The 15,098-nt window shown below is 41.5% G+C and overlaps 1 protein-coding gene across 1 annotated transcript in view; it reads left to right on the plus strand.

Moving 5' to 3' along the window:
• LOC139447246 (dedicator of cytokinesis protein 9-like) overlaps positions 1-15,098 on the plus strand; it is a 188,645-nt gene that overhangs the window by 52,920 nt on the left and 120,627 nt on the right. Inside the window, exon 3 of the mRNA XM_071228512.1 lies at positions 12,376-12,548. Coding sequence (XP_071084613.1) covers positions 12,376-12,548 — 173 coding nt within the window. The remainder of the gene's footprint in view (positions 1-12,375; positions 12,549-15,098) is intronic.

Genomic DNA, 15,098 nt, shown 5'->3' on the forward strand with positions numbered 1-15,098 from the left:
ATAGCTGGAATATTGCTGAGTGCGGCGTTAAACTAAACAAAAAAATAATCCTACATTAAAACTGACATGATAGGACTGACACGTTGTGTTTAACCCAACTCATACCCATGATCATACACAACTTGTGGAACATACCTCTAGAGAACAAATGATATTCATTTCTCTGTGGAGAGTTGTGTCCCTTCAGTGTGACAGGATCTAACAGGTTCTCACTGAATATTATCTTCTGGGGCATATTGTATGAAAGCCATTAGTATCTCTTATCTCACCAGGAACTGGCAGCTAACTGAACGTATCATACTGTAAAGAAATGAGGGATTAAATTGCTGCTGTGTTGGATGATGTGTACTTAGATGGCCTTAATATAACGGAGGCATCTCGTGGACATGTTGGGTGAAGACCATCAATAACGTCCTTGTCTGTCTGGGATCTGGCAATAAAGGGAAGCATATTGACCTGTAATGGAACAAGATACCCATTACTGCAGCCTATTGCTTCCCATGCCGCACCAGCCAGGGCTCGAAGGCAATTTATAGACTTGCACAAGTCTCTAAAGAAGTGCACAAGTCTCAATACTTGGAGGAAATGCGCAAGACTTGATCGAAATGTACAGGTCTAAATGGAAATGTACAGGCCTTGACTGGTAAAAGGACTACTTGTGTTAAACCAGGGCAATGTGGAGAGTCAGGACGCCAGAACAGCCTTGAAGCAAGTCTAGTCTAAGGACTCCTTGTCTTAAAGCAGGGCAGTATAGAGAGTCAGGGAGCCAGTGCAGCCTTGAAGCAAGTCTAGTCTAAGAACCACTTGTCTTAAACCAGGGCAGTATAGAGAGTCAGGGTGCCAGTACAGCCTTGAAGCAAGTCTAGTCTAAGGACTCCTTGTCTTAAAGCAGGGCGGTATAGAGAGTCAGGGAGCCAGTGCAGCCTTGAAGCAAGTCTAGTCTAAGGACTCCTTGTCTTAAAGCAGGGCGGTATAGAAAGTCAGGGAGCCAGTAGAGCCTTGAAGCAAGTCTGGTCAAAGCACTGAACCAGGGCCAGTACAAAGCTGGGACATGCAACTACCAATACATGTGGTTGTTTATAGAATGAAATCTGTTAGCACTGCTACAAAGGTTACATTCCTGTGGAAACGAGCTGGAGGTTTCCTGAGAGTGATTGTGTTGTGTTTACACTGAGGGATATGTATAAAAGTAGGAAATTGACAAGGAAGGAAAGGCAACAAGGGAAGGAAATTTGATCCAATGTTGAAATGGCTTGATAAGTAATGAGATGTGCAGAGACTCCTAGTTGTTCAGCTTGAGGAAACTGGCCAGCCTCGCCTAGATTGAATCTTTAAAGCGGGAGCATTTTCTCAACCCTAAAAAAATCATTTTAAACTTTGAAGAAGTTTGCCCTGTTGTCTTATGCACCACAATTTGCTGTGCAGAGTTGGGTCCCTTTGGATGCCAGGACCCTATGTTAGTGGCATCAAATCCCAGATGAGCTCTGAAAATAATCCATGATTATTCACTCACTCACTCACTAGGAATGAAAACATTGAGGGGGGGGGGGGGGTAGTGTGTGTGTAGTAGGGGGTGGAAGGGTTCCCTGGATCCTTGGCTGTATTTATCGGGGGATATAGTATTCACGACCGTCCGTACGTCCGTCCGTCCGTACGTCCCACCTGTTTGTTGCCGCGATATCTCAAGAACTAAACACTGGATTGTCTTCATATTTGGAACTATGGTGTATATACAGACTCCGCAGACACCAGTCGGTTTTGGTGACCTTGACCCCATTTTCAAGGTCACAGCAGGCATATCTGCTTTTGGAGTTGGAAAACGGTGTTGCCGCAATATCTCAAGAACTAATCTCTGGAATGTCTTCATATTTGGAACTATGGTGTATATACAGACTCCGCAGACACCAGTCGGTTTTGGTGACCTTGACCCCATTTTCAAGGTCACAGCAGGCATATCTGCTTTTGGAGTTGGAAAACGGTGTTGCCGCAATATCTCAAGAACTAATCTCTGGATTGTCTTCATATTTGGAACTATGGTGTATATACAGACTCCGCAGACACCAGTTGGTTTTAGTGACCTTGACCCCATTTTCAAGGTCACAGCAGGCATATCTGCTTTTGGAGTTGGAAAACGGTGTTGCCGCAATATCTCAAGAACTAATCTCTGGAATGTCTTCATATTTTGAACTATGGTGTATATACAGACTCCGCAGACACCAGTCGGTTTTGGTGACCTTGATCCCATTTTCAAGGTCACAGCAGACAAATCTGCTTTTAGAGTTGGAAAACGGTGTTGCCGCGATATCTCAAGAACTAAACACTGGATTGTCTTCATATTTGGAACTATGGTGTATATACAGACTCCGCAGACACCAGTCGGTTTTGGTCACCTTGATCCCATTTTCAAGGTCACAGCAGGCAAATCTGCTTTTGGAGTTAGAAAACAGTGTTGCCGCGATATCTCAAGAACTAATCGCTGGATTGTCTTCATATTTGGAACTATGGTGTATATACAGACACCGCATACACCTGTCAGATTTGGTGACCTTGACCCCATTTTCAAGGTCACAGCAGGCAAATCTGTTTTTGGAGTTGGAAAACGGTGTTGCCACAATATCTCAAGAACTAATCGCTGGATTGTCTTCATATTTAGTACTATGGTGTACAGGCGGGGGATATTTCGTCACTCTGTGACAAATACTTGTTGAATCTTGGGCCCCCCGAAATGAAGGAGACACCTTTGCCTTTCCATGGTCCTTGAGGTGTCTGCTGTCTGTGGCAGTCGACTCCTTTAAGGGAGACCTCAGGATTGTCACCAGGACCCTTGACTCATCCTGATTTCAAACACTGCCAAAATATTAAACATCTTGTGTTTATTTCCTCTTTGACACTGTACTTTTGACTGCGATATTACCGGCTTATGACTGCGGCTGTAAATGATTAAGTCTGCACCAGACAAACTGTTGATTGATTTTGTGATTACCATCCAATGCCCGGGAGAGGATGACACACTGTCAAGCAAGCCACCAGTCCTAACCATTCAATCCATTTAGTCGCTTCGTAAGACAAGCATAGGTGGTGTTCCCGCTGACTTTTTAAACTGCCAATCCCAATGAACTAGCAACTATACAAAATAACAGTTCCTCCAAATTTTTGTCAGTCCTAACTTTGAACAAATAAATAAACAAAGGAAAATTGCCTGGTTTAAATTCTTTCAACATCATGTTTAATGCAGTGTAAGTTCATGGCGGACAAATTCAATGACTTCATCTCTGAAGTAACTTAAATGTACACGTCATTCACACAAAGTTCAATCACAATGTTCTCCCTTTTTTTCAGTATTTCACTTTGGTTCAAGACTACAAATAAATGTTTATCCTCGAAGCAAAGCGAAACAGTATTTCCTGATCTAAAAATAGACACCAGGAAACCCTGAAGATAACAGACAAGCTGATTTTGTTCGAAATATATACTGTATTGATTAATCGTCAATGTTTTTGTCAACAACAATGATTTATAAGGTGCTTTATTTGCCGGTCCACAGGGGCTGGCAGCCACATGAATTACAAGTCCATTCCTAATTTTACTGGTAATAAACTGGTAATTACCATTAAATGTGAATGCTGATAGGTTGCTAGGGATCTAGTCAGGTTGCTAGGGATATATTCTGACCCGGAATTCCCCATAGGGGTAGATTTTTTATTTACAATTTTTTTCATGTAGATGATAAATGGCAGTGTTCGAAATGAAGACGGTCCGGATTGCTTGAGGTCTGTGGTATTTGAATCTGGGGTTGGTGTGGTCTGGTGCTAGGTTCTAGCCCAGCAGGTATTGATACGGGAACAGTTGAGTGTCTGGCCCGTGGTAGCCTGGGTCATTACCACATCCACCGTCCTTGATTAAATGGAATCCACCCCATGGGCTAATCTAGACTTACGGAAGTCTCCAAGGAATGAAGTATTTGATACGAAATTATAAGCTATATCCTAATATCTAGAAGAAAACAATCATACATTGTTCCTCTTAAAGATTGTCGTCTCTATGTGATATTGGCCAATTAGTCTGTCATACAGACCCTGAAACAAATATATCCAATACAGCCCATGCAAGTCTATAATGTTTAGCAAGTCTAGATTACTGTAGTATCAGGAAATAATGTCTCTGGGCTCCTTTTTATTATATTTTATAACTATAATTTAACAATTGTGTTTTCTGTAAAATATGTTCGTTTCAGAGACTAGATGTTAGTCTATTGGCCAATCTAACTTGCTAATTATCATGATACAATGATTAAATAAGGAATGTTCCTTCCCTACAGACTTGGAGCAAGGCTAAGGCTACTCGCACTGAGACAACTCAGGGCCTACTCTGTAGACACTTACAGTTACCTTCTATCTATTTTCCATGTGACATACAACACCAGAAATAAATAGTGAAGCATGTTCTTTGCATGGCCCCGTGGCAATGTAACCACCTTCACTCCACTGCAGGTAGTCTGTCTTACAGCATGTACAGACCCTGATACAAATATATAGCCCATGCAAGTCTTGGATATTTGTCAAGTCTAGATTCCTGCAGTATCTGAAAATGAAGAGAGTCACTGGGCTCCTTTTTGTTATATTTTTTATAAAGATAAAACTTTTTTTCTATACAATATGTTCATTTCTAGATGCTAGTCTACACTTTTTGGACCGCCTCTGTGGTCTTGTGGTAGAGTGTCCGCCCGGAGAGCGGAAGGTCCGGGGTTCGATCCCCGGCCGCGTCTTACCGAAAGACGTTAAAAGATGGTACTTGTTGTTACCCTGTCTGGCGCTCGGGATTAAGGGGCTAAAACAAGGACTGGTCGGCTCGGAGTTAGTATACTGTGTCTGAGTGGGGTATTCATGTTAAACTGCGGCATGGTATCTCAGTGAGCTAGCACTATAAATCGGCATCAGTCCAGACTAGTACAAGCAGCCACAAACACACGTGCATGCACGTCGCTATATAAGTGCAATAATCTTGGATGCGACGTTAAAGCCAGTTTCACCTCGCCTACACTTTTGAAATAGTTTAAGAATAGAGGTAGGTTCATTTGCTTTCAGAACATTTGTGTGTGGCTTCCAATTGTTTGGTCACTTTGGTGGTTCTCATGAACCTTTGATTACTGTCATATTTTAAACTGTCTGCAATAGAAAGTATACACACATGTTTGATGGTGGCTTAAAATAAAACAACAAGAAATGGTTATTCGATGCTGATGTATTTGATAGGGTATCCTAGGCGATATTACATGACCCATGAAGATCCAGGGTAGAATTGGTCTTCAGCAACCCATGCTTATTGTAAAAGGCAACTATGCTTGTCGTAATAGGTGACTAACGAGATCGGGTGGTCTGGCTCGCTGACTTGGTTGATGCATGTCATTGTATCCCATTTGCATCGATCATTGCTCATGATGTCAATCACTGGATTGTCTGGTCCAGACAGAACGCCGACATATTGCTGGAATATATCTGAGTGTGACATTAAAAAAAAAAATAATAATTTCAGTGAGTGTCTCACCACAGATCTGCCTAGTTACCTTTTGTAATTTTTGGGTCAAATTCTAGTGTATATTCTTCCTTTTGCCTGGCAGTTTACTGTGACTGGTTGTTGTGGGGGCAGTGGACATGTTGGCCTCCCTGGCAGGCTGTGACCTATGTGATCTATGCGGTGGCAATTGTCCCTCAGTGTCAGCCTGCTTTATATGAACTGAGGGATCAAGTAGACACAGTGACCGCACTAATATTGGCACAAGGGTGTAGTGTCATCTTACATCCCACTTGGCCCCGTTGCTGTATAATGGGAGAGTCCTGAGCAGCCTCCTCGTCAGTCAGCAGAGCAGCCGTTGGCTTCAGCCACTGTCCAAACTCACCTCAGCAGTGTTTTAGATAGTCCTGCACCATGACCGTGGAATATATTTATTTTCTGAAAAAATAATAATCTAGAAACGCATACAAAAGCAAGTCTAGCCAGCTGAAGCTAGCTCTATTCCACAAAATATTCTATTCTGAAATCAGCAAAGGGAAATCTTTTTTATTTTTAGAGTCTAGAAGGATATTGTGTAATATAAGATTTCAGAGACTAAATATTAGTCTATGCTTCAGAATGCCAGGGCCATTAGCCCCTGGAAGATAACACAGGGTCACCCTGCATTTTTCATTATTTTGGCGGTGTTCCTGCTGGCTCCTGAAACTTCCAGTCCTAGTGGACTGGCAACTCTAAACATTACCAGTCCCCACTAATTTTTGTCAGTCCCTACTTTCAACAAATAAAGAAAAGTTATGAAAATGACCTGGTTTTGATTCTTTCAACACCATGTTCAATGCATGACGTCATCTCTGAAGTAACTTAGTCAGATCTACACATCATTCACACAAAGTTCAGTCACAATTTTCTCTGTTTTGAATATTTCGAGACTAAGTCATTACAAATATATTTAACATCGAAGCAAAGTGAAATGTTTTTTCCTTGCACTAAAAATAGACAATGGGAAACCCTGATGGTAACAGACGAGCTGACTTCATTCGAAATATATACTTGTATGAACATATCTTGTGTTTTGTTCAACATCAATGATTTAAAAGGTGCTTTTTTTGTTAGTCAACAGGGACTGGCAGGCACATTAATTACCAGTCCAAGCCTAAATTTGCCAGTAAAATAATGGTAATTCCTCGATTGTAAACGGGAACACTGATTGAGCTATATGGGTTCCATGGCCCTATAGACCCGTAAAGATCAGGGGTAGAACCAACCATGGCCCTATAGGTCTGTACAGTAGGGTTACCAGCCATTCCAGTGATTCTTTAACTATCATGACTTCCATACTTCAACATAGGCATATGATTGTTGTAGCGCAATGATCGCTTTGTCAAACAGGGTCATGGCCCTTAATTCTAATCATTAGGATCCATGGCCCAGTTATGTCTACTCAGTGTTAGTTCTCAGATCGATCTTTAATTGATTATAATCTTATTGATTTGTGTCAAGAAGCATGTAAGATTTGACATCTGCTCCTACCAAGGTGACTTTACACCTATGCGAGGACACAACCCAGTTGCTGAGTTAGTGAGTGAGTTTGGTTTAGCACCGTGTTGAAAATCCTTAGCAGCATCTCACTTTTATCTCGGTATATCATCCCGATGTGGGAGGGAGCCCAACGTGATTCTTGTCATCAGCGTTTGCCACATTCGCCAACTGTTAGTGCTCGGTGCATTTGTTTCAATCATCTGTACAGGATACGTTTTGTTCAGTCAAATATCAATGTGACAATTATGAACACTGGATGATTGTATGATGAGGCCCCCACTACATATGACGTGCGAGTGTAATAACTATGGCTGATACTGTAGTTTCTCCATCAAGTAGTGCTTGTCGTGAAAGGCGAATATGCTTGTCGTAAGAGGCAACTAACGGGATCGAGGAATCAGGCTCACTGACTTGGTTGATGCATGTCATCGTATCCCATTTGTGTGGATCGATGCTCATGATGTCAATCACTGGATTGTCTGGTCCAGACTCGATTAATTACAGATCGCCGTCATATAGCTATAGGATTAGGTGGTCACTAGATTCTGATACCATAGGAGAACACCTCAAGGAACCCAGGACATTCCTTAATTTAGAACAGTGCATATGTCAGACTCAAGTTCAGATGTATATGTTGGCATATGGTCAAATGTTGTATATCTCTGTTATAGTTGTGTACTTGAGATATGGTATATGTCATGGCTCAATGTCAGAAGTCACCAGATATGGTATACAACAGATATCTCCTACTGCCTCTGTACTGTTTGTTTCCTCTGTGTCGCTGTTCTGTCTGCCTCTAATCTGGAACAGCTTCTTCACTGTAGGAGACACTTTTATGAGATTTTAATTCCACAAACAGAATTAAGAGAAGCAATAAAGTGTGGCAAAGTTGGCTTTAATTTGAGCCAGAAGGAAAGGCTTTTATCCACTTTACTTGATTAAAAGCAGATCTCGTTCATCGAAGACATTTTCAGGATGCCTTTATTGTTTCCAACTCTGTGTCACACATGGCATGCTTAGGTAGGAATACTCAATAATGGTACATCGGCATTGTTGCCAGCATCACACCAACGCTTGTATTTCGGTTATATGAAGTTTTCTATTCTTAACGTGGGAGGAGAGCTGATGTGATGCAGGCCTTAAGACATTTACCACTTTGGAGAAACCCATGAGCACTGTATGGTGCTGACAGTCTAAAGATATGGTCAGAGTCAATCTGAGATTCAATCATGTGATGAGAAACAGATGCAAGAGCTGGGAAGGGGGTGAGAATGGGATGCTAGAGGTGGGAAGGGGGTGAGAATGGGATGCTAGAGGTGAGAAAGGGGTGAGAATGGGATGCTAGAGGTGAGAATGGGATGCTAGAGCTGGGAAGGGGGTGAGAATGGGATGCTAGAGCTGAGAAGGTGGTGAGAATGGGATGCTAGAGCTGGGAAGGTGGTGAGAATGGGATGCTAGAGCTGGGAAGGGGGTGAGAATGGGATGCTAGAGCTGAGAAAAGGGTTAGAATGTCTGGTTATTGAATGTTTCATGAACTATGGGTCGTGGCGTTTGTGAAAGAGACGGAGTATGGCTGAGTGCCTCAATGCTGTGCCTGTCACTGAGAGATGCTTACAGTCTAGACCTCCAGATGTAATGTTACACTAAGTAGCTTGAGATCTGTTGTCACATGGGCAAGCAGGGAGGATGTGCGCCATAGAGTTGGAAACACGCCCACACCTCCCTCCGCATCCCTCAACTGTCAGCACCACATGTTTCCATACTCAGTGCCATTGGTTTTTGTTGCCTTCCCATGTCTGATGTAGACGAGGATTTGAAGGTTTTAGTCTTCTTTGTTTCTAATGCAGAAATGCGGTGTTATAGAGAATAAGCGTGAAAGTCAAGGAGACCTTGTCATATCCCTCATGTTGAATGTTTGAGACTGAGTGCGTCCTTAGCTTCAAATACTACAGGAGCAGCACTCCTTAGCTTCAAATACTACAGGAGCAAAGCACAAGTAAAGGAACCAATGGCCCTCTGAATTTTGTACACTTTGTGTCATTATCATGGTGGTGTTTGTTGTTTCATGCCGCTCTAAGCAATGTTCCAGCAGCACCCTGAAAATAATTGTATGTGGACCAGACAATCATGTGATTGGTATTGAGAGACACGAACTACGCCTTCGGGGTATGATGACATCCAAGTCACTGACCCAGTCCATTAAGTCGCCTGGTGTCTGCTCCATAGCTGTTAGGGGTTGCTAGGATAGCCTAGTGGCTAAGGCATTAGCTTGTCCTGCTGAAGGCCCAAGTTCGATTCCTAAAATTGGTACACTGTGTGAAGCCCATTTCTAGTGTCCTCCACCGTGATATTGCTCACTCACTCTCACTCACTCACTCACTCACTCACTCACTCACTCACGCACGCACGCACACTCACTCACTCACTCACTCACTCACTCACTCACTCACTCTAGCTACCTGTAGAAGACAAAAGTAAACAAAATCTTACACTATTTGCTGCAGTACCTATGCAGAGGTGCTTCACTTAGTTGTACTAAGATCAGCTGATGGTGGGTTCAAGTCTCAAATACGACCTGATTATGATCCTTGATAAACGTCCTAATAGGGTTTTACCATGACATACAAAAGTAGGGGTGCAGGGGACCGCAATAACTAATTGTAAGAGTCCCTGCAGGCAATATGGGGGTCCGGTAAAGTAATCAAATGGTTTAGTGTACTCTACGTTTAGATAATAACTTAAGGCCTGGAATGAATAAATGATCATGTGGTCAGTGGTCATGACTGATGGATAAAATAACAGACACCCGTAATTGCTCTTGATGCCTGTAGGTACAATAATTATTACTCTGCGTCCATTCTCTACATTTGTGTGTTGGGTAAAAGCCTGGTCCTAACACGCATTGCTTGCCACCCAAATTAGACTGACACTCTATGATGTGATGGAAAATCTGTTCACAGCATTGTCATCGAAAGTGCTGCAATTCACTGTATGTTGCCATGGCATGGCTTCTAATCCGGGTTTGCCCTGATTAAGTTTATAGGGTTTTTTACACAATTTACACGTTGAGGGTTTCACCAATGTGGTGAACATGAAAGACCTGCATCACTTCAGGCTTTCCTCCACATCAAACAGACACGCCTTGATACAGCTGAAACACTGACCGTTCAAAGCAGTGTTGAACCTAACTTACTCACTCACAAAGCTGATTCACTGTCATTTTGGGGGGCACGGGTGGCCCAGTCGTCTAAGGCAGCGTGATTCACTGTGCAGAGTTGTGCCAAAAACCTATGATTGTGGGTTCGAATCCCGGTTTGCCCTGATTATGTTTCTAGGTTTTGTCAGAACCATACCCGTGCTCGTGGGTTTCACGGAAGTGGTAAATGTCTGAGACCTGCATCACTTCGGGCTTTCCTCCCACATCAAGCTGACATGCCGGGATATGACTGGAATATTGTTAAAAGCGGCGTTAAACCCACCAACTCACTCACTCACTCATGTGATCTGGTTTTATTCATGCACTGAAGTCCAAAATTTAAACACGAGGCATTTTGTCTTAATTAGGGACAAAAGGTAGGCCTCCTAATGATAGGATGTGGAAAGCTCACCTTGCACAGATATATTGCACATCTTTTGTGTCGTAATAGGTAAGTGTTGCCTTGCTTAAACTGTGACTTATAAACAGTGCAGTTGGCCAAAGGGAGATAACTTTCCATCTTATCTACAGATTATGGAGTTATTTGAAAAAAGTAAAACATTAAAAATGTTGTGTTTAAGTTAAATATTTCTGATGTATTCCATACTCTGTACCATGTGCTACATGTGTTATAGATGATGTTTGAATTATTGCTTTGATAATATTAGAATTGACCAAATCACTTGAGCACCTTGATTAAAACCATGGAAATTTTTGGAAAATAACTGTTGATGCCAAGTTGACAATACAGTGAATACACATGCCCTGGAAATCATGCAGTCAACCGAAAGCTGCTTGGATGTGAACCAGATGTCGATTTTGTTATGCGATTTTGAATGGACTATGCATAGACTTGTTTGTCCAGCAAAAATGTAACTCTATAATTCCTGACTAGTTTTTGGCAAGGGTGGAAACTGGACTTTTATAGATAGTTAACTCCCTTGCCTCGGGAAGATGTTTTTTACAGGCTACAGTGTTTTAGATGGAATAGTGCTGTCTGCAATGCAGGGATCATTTTTAGGGACATTGAACAATTGCCAAAAAATATGTCCTAAAGAATTTTGTTCAAATTTGGTCATACCGGCAATACAACAAATGTCCTAATGCATACGTCAGCAGCAATATTACTGGTGCTGTTAAACAACATGTTTATTTAGGAATTGACATCAAGACAGCAATATTTTGTGCTTAATGAACTTAAAAACTAGTGTGCTTATTTTGTAAATAAAAGCATATTGAAATCAATTCTTACGTTGAACATGTGTTTGTTTAGCATCACCAGTACTATTGGTGCCGACAAATACATGTGGACATTTGTTGTATTGTATATATGACCACAACAATCGACTTCATTTTCAAGGACTTCTTATTTAATCATCGACAAAAAACAAACTGTAGACAACAATATGATTTGTTTGTTTGTGTGTTGTTTAACGCCGCACTCAGCAATATTCCAGCTATATGACGGCGGTCTGTAAAAAATCGAGTTTGGACCTGACAATCCAGTGATTGACATCATGAACATTGATCTAGGCAATTGGTATGGGATGACATGCATCAACCAAGGACAACAATCCGAAATTAGTGACATCGTTCAGCACAATAATGCAACATACTCCCTTGTGTCAGCCAATCAGGAAACAGTAGTCCATTAGTGGGCGTGGCCTAAAACGTCAGTTTATGTTACAAAAATTGCTTGGTTTGCCAATCAAATGCCACGGAATCACTTGCAATATATATTTTTTTTTAAATTAAAAAATTTAATCCAAGGAATCAAACCGAAAATAGATATAACATATATTCAATCGAGAAATTTATTGCTATAAAAAAGGAAGACGAAAATAACTTTAACAAAAATTAGTCTCTTTTATTCTCAGCATTTGATTCTTAGCTCTCTGTGGATACATGTTTTGTTTGAGTTAGATTGTGTGTTTCAAACTGGTTAGTTTGAAATGTGACACTGTTTCAAAACCTATAAATTTTAAAGAGTGTATTGTGTCTTTCTATTGCAATCCCAAATGTGTCTTGGTGGGATACTGGTGTCTTGGTGGGACTACTGGGGGAACCCAAAAAATAATTAAACTATATAGTTACCGTATTATTAATTGAAATGCTTCTATCTTTTCCAGCCCCCGACGCCGGCCAAGAAGAACCGGACTGTATATTCCACTGTGCCAAAGAATGCAAAGAAGCAAGCCAAAGACCTGATGGTCCGACAATGTATTGACACGTACACATGCAAATGTCACATGATCAAATTCAAATATGAAAAATATGCGGGCAGTTATCAACAGTTACCTGCGTAAGTATACCTCCATCCCTGTCAGCATCACAAACTGGTTGATAATTTAAAGTTATATTCTGACCAGATTATCTAGTGGCTTTTACGTTGTCGCATGACAGAGTTATCTCCCTTCGTATTCCACACAAATTCAGCCAGTGAAGATCAGGGGTATAATAGGTCTTCAGCAACCCATTCTTGATTTAAAAGGCAATTATGCTTGTCATAAGAGGCGACTAACAGGATTGGGTGGTTACTTGCTGACTTGGTTGAAGCATGTCATCGATCCTGATTGCGTGGATCGATGCTCATGATGTTAATCACTGGATTGTCTGGTCCAGACTCGATTATTTACAGACCGCCGTCATATAGCTGGAATATTGCTGAGTGCGGCGTTAAACAACAAACCAACCAACAAAATGGCCCCCTTGGTGATCTTGGGTTAGAATAGGTCCCCAGGAAGCTGTGCTGGATGTTATGGCGACATATGGATCGGGTGACATGGTAGTGTTTCCCCATACCCCAATGCTGTGGATGTTGCTCACCATATCAACCACTGGATTGTCTGATCCAGACTCTACAGGCTGTGATCATATAGCTGCAATATTGCTGTTAGTGGTGATAAACAACAAACACACATTAACCCCCACATGGGTGCCATGGGGTAGCCCATGCTTGGTGTCTTTCTCTCATCAACATAACACCATTATAATGTTTTGGGTAATAAAAGTTTTATAGACTGTGTGTAAGTTAATGTAACTACATGTGATCTGTTTATCATTGTCATACTACAGGAATTACAAATCAATGCATAAATGTTGCTAAAGATGAGTTAGCATCAGACAGGGCGGTGGGGTTAAAGCGTTTGCTCGTCACGCCGAAGACCCGGGTTCGATTCCCGACATAGGTACAATGTGTGAAGCCCATTCCTGGTGTCCCACGCCATGATATTGCTGGAATATTGCTAAAAGTGGCGTAAAAACATTCTCACTCACTATCATTTGACAGCATTTAATATTTTGCCTTCAGCGCAGTCTGAAGCTAATGGCGTCCTCAGGGAATGTTGATGCTTTTAGAGTGCTCGTCTATATGTTAACATGAGTAATTGAGCATACAGAGATCCTTTATCAATCTGATATCTACCCATTTTTAATGTCTTCATATAGACTCAACACATTACGAGAAACACATTCCATTCACTCGCCACGTTTTTCCTTTAAACGCTGGTGAAAATGTGTCAGAAAATATGTTACCATGGGAACATGCAAAAGAAAATGTCACAAAATAAATGAAGGCAGATGTCTTGTTCTTGGAAACCCACATGGAGACGGAAAAGAATATATTTTCTGAATCTGAAAAAAAGCAACGTGGAGAAATTTCTAATTTAAATTTGCTTTTTGTCTTGAGCTATTTGTAAATAGATGAGCTGGGTCTGTGTTGTATGTTTCCGTGTTGTATTTACTGCCATTTACAGTTGGAGTTGTTGGAGCTGCCATAGCTGTCTGAGCCCCCCATGGGTGTGGATTGAAGTTGGAAATATTTACATATCAGGGCTGTCTGTATGCATGTTTTCCTGGGGGTGCTAGGAGTGCCCATCACAAGTAACCATTATACAGCCCTGCTTCATATTACTGTAAAGTCTCCACATATTGAGCTGGTCTGCATATCTGGGTTTTGGATCAAGTCATTTTTTCTAGGACATTGCCACTGGTCTGAAGCTCAGGTCAAGTAGAATTCTGTGCAATCTACTAAGCTTTGCAAATACTAATCCATTTTCTAAAACTGAATTCTACTGAAAATTATGTCAAATTAGTAGAAAAGTAGACTGAAAAGTTTTTGGCACAGACAAATTCGGGCCAGTAGACTCAAATGGTTTGGGCACAGACAAGTTTGGGCCAGTAGACTCAAATGTTTTTGGCACAGACAAGTTCGGGCCAGTAGACTCAAATGGTTTGGGCACAGACAGGTTCGGGCCAGTAGACTCAAATGGTTTTGGCACAGACAAGTTCAGGCCAGTAGACTCAAATGGTTTTGGCACAGACAAGTTCGGGCCAGAAGACTCAAATGGTTTTGGCACAGACAAGTTCGGGCTAGTAGACTCAGACCAGGAGACTCGAATGTGTTTGGACACAGACTGACATTGACCTATTGTCATTCAAAATCTCCTGAAGATAATATGATATATTTTTTAATTTTGCTGCTCATGTAGACTGTAGAGGACAGTCCCTATCAAAATTCATGACATGCATCAACCAAGTCAGCGAGCCTGACCACCCGATCCCGTTAGTCGCCCCTTTTGGCAAGCATGGTTTGCTGCCGAAGACCTATTCCCTTCCCGGATCTTCACGGGACGATGTGTCTGTGAAGATTATAGGAAATCCATTAGATTGGGCGAGTGAGTGAGAGAGTTATGTTTTGGTCAACCTGTTAGATGTGGCTAAAAACAATATAGATAATAATTTTGTTACTGTGAGCCAACATACACATATTTCAGAACAAAAGTTAGGTAAATAAAGTTTGTAGCAGATATCTGTTTTTAACATTCATCTATAGTGACCACAACAGAACTTT

Source organism: Haliotis cracherodii, unplaced genomic scaffold, assembly GCF_022045235.1.
Source record: "Haliotis cracherodii isolate W230 unplaced genomic scaffold, xgHalCrac1.p SCAF_7, whole genome shotgun sequence".
NCBI classification, from domain to species: domain Eukaryota; kingdom Metazoa; phylum Mollusca; class Gastropoda; order Lepetellida; family Haliotidae; genus Haliotis; species Haliotis cracherodii.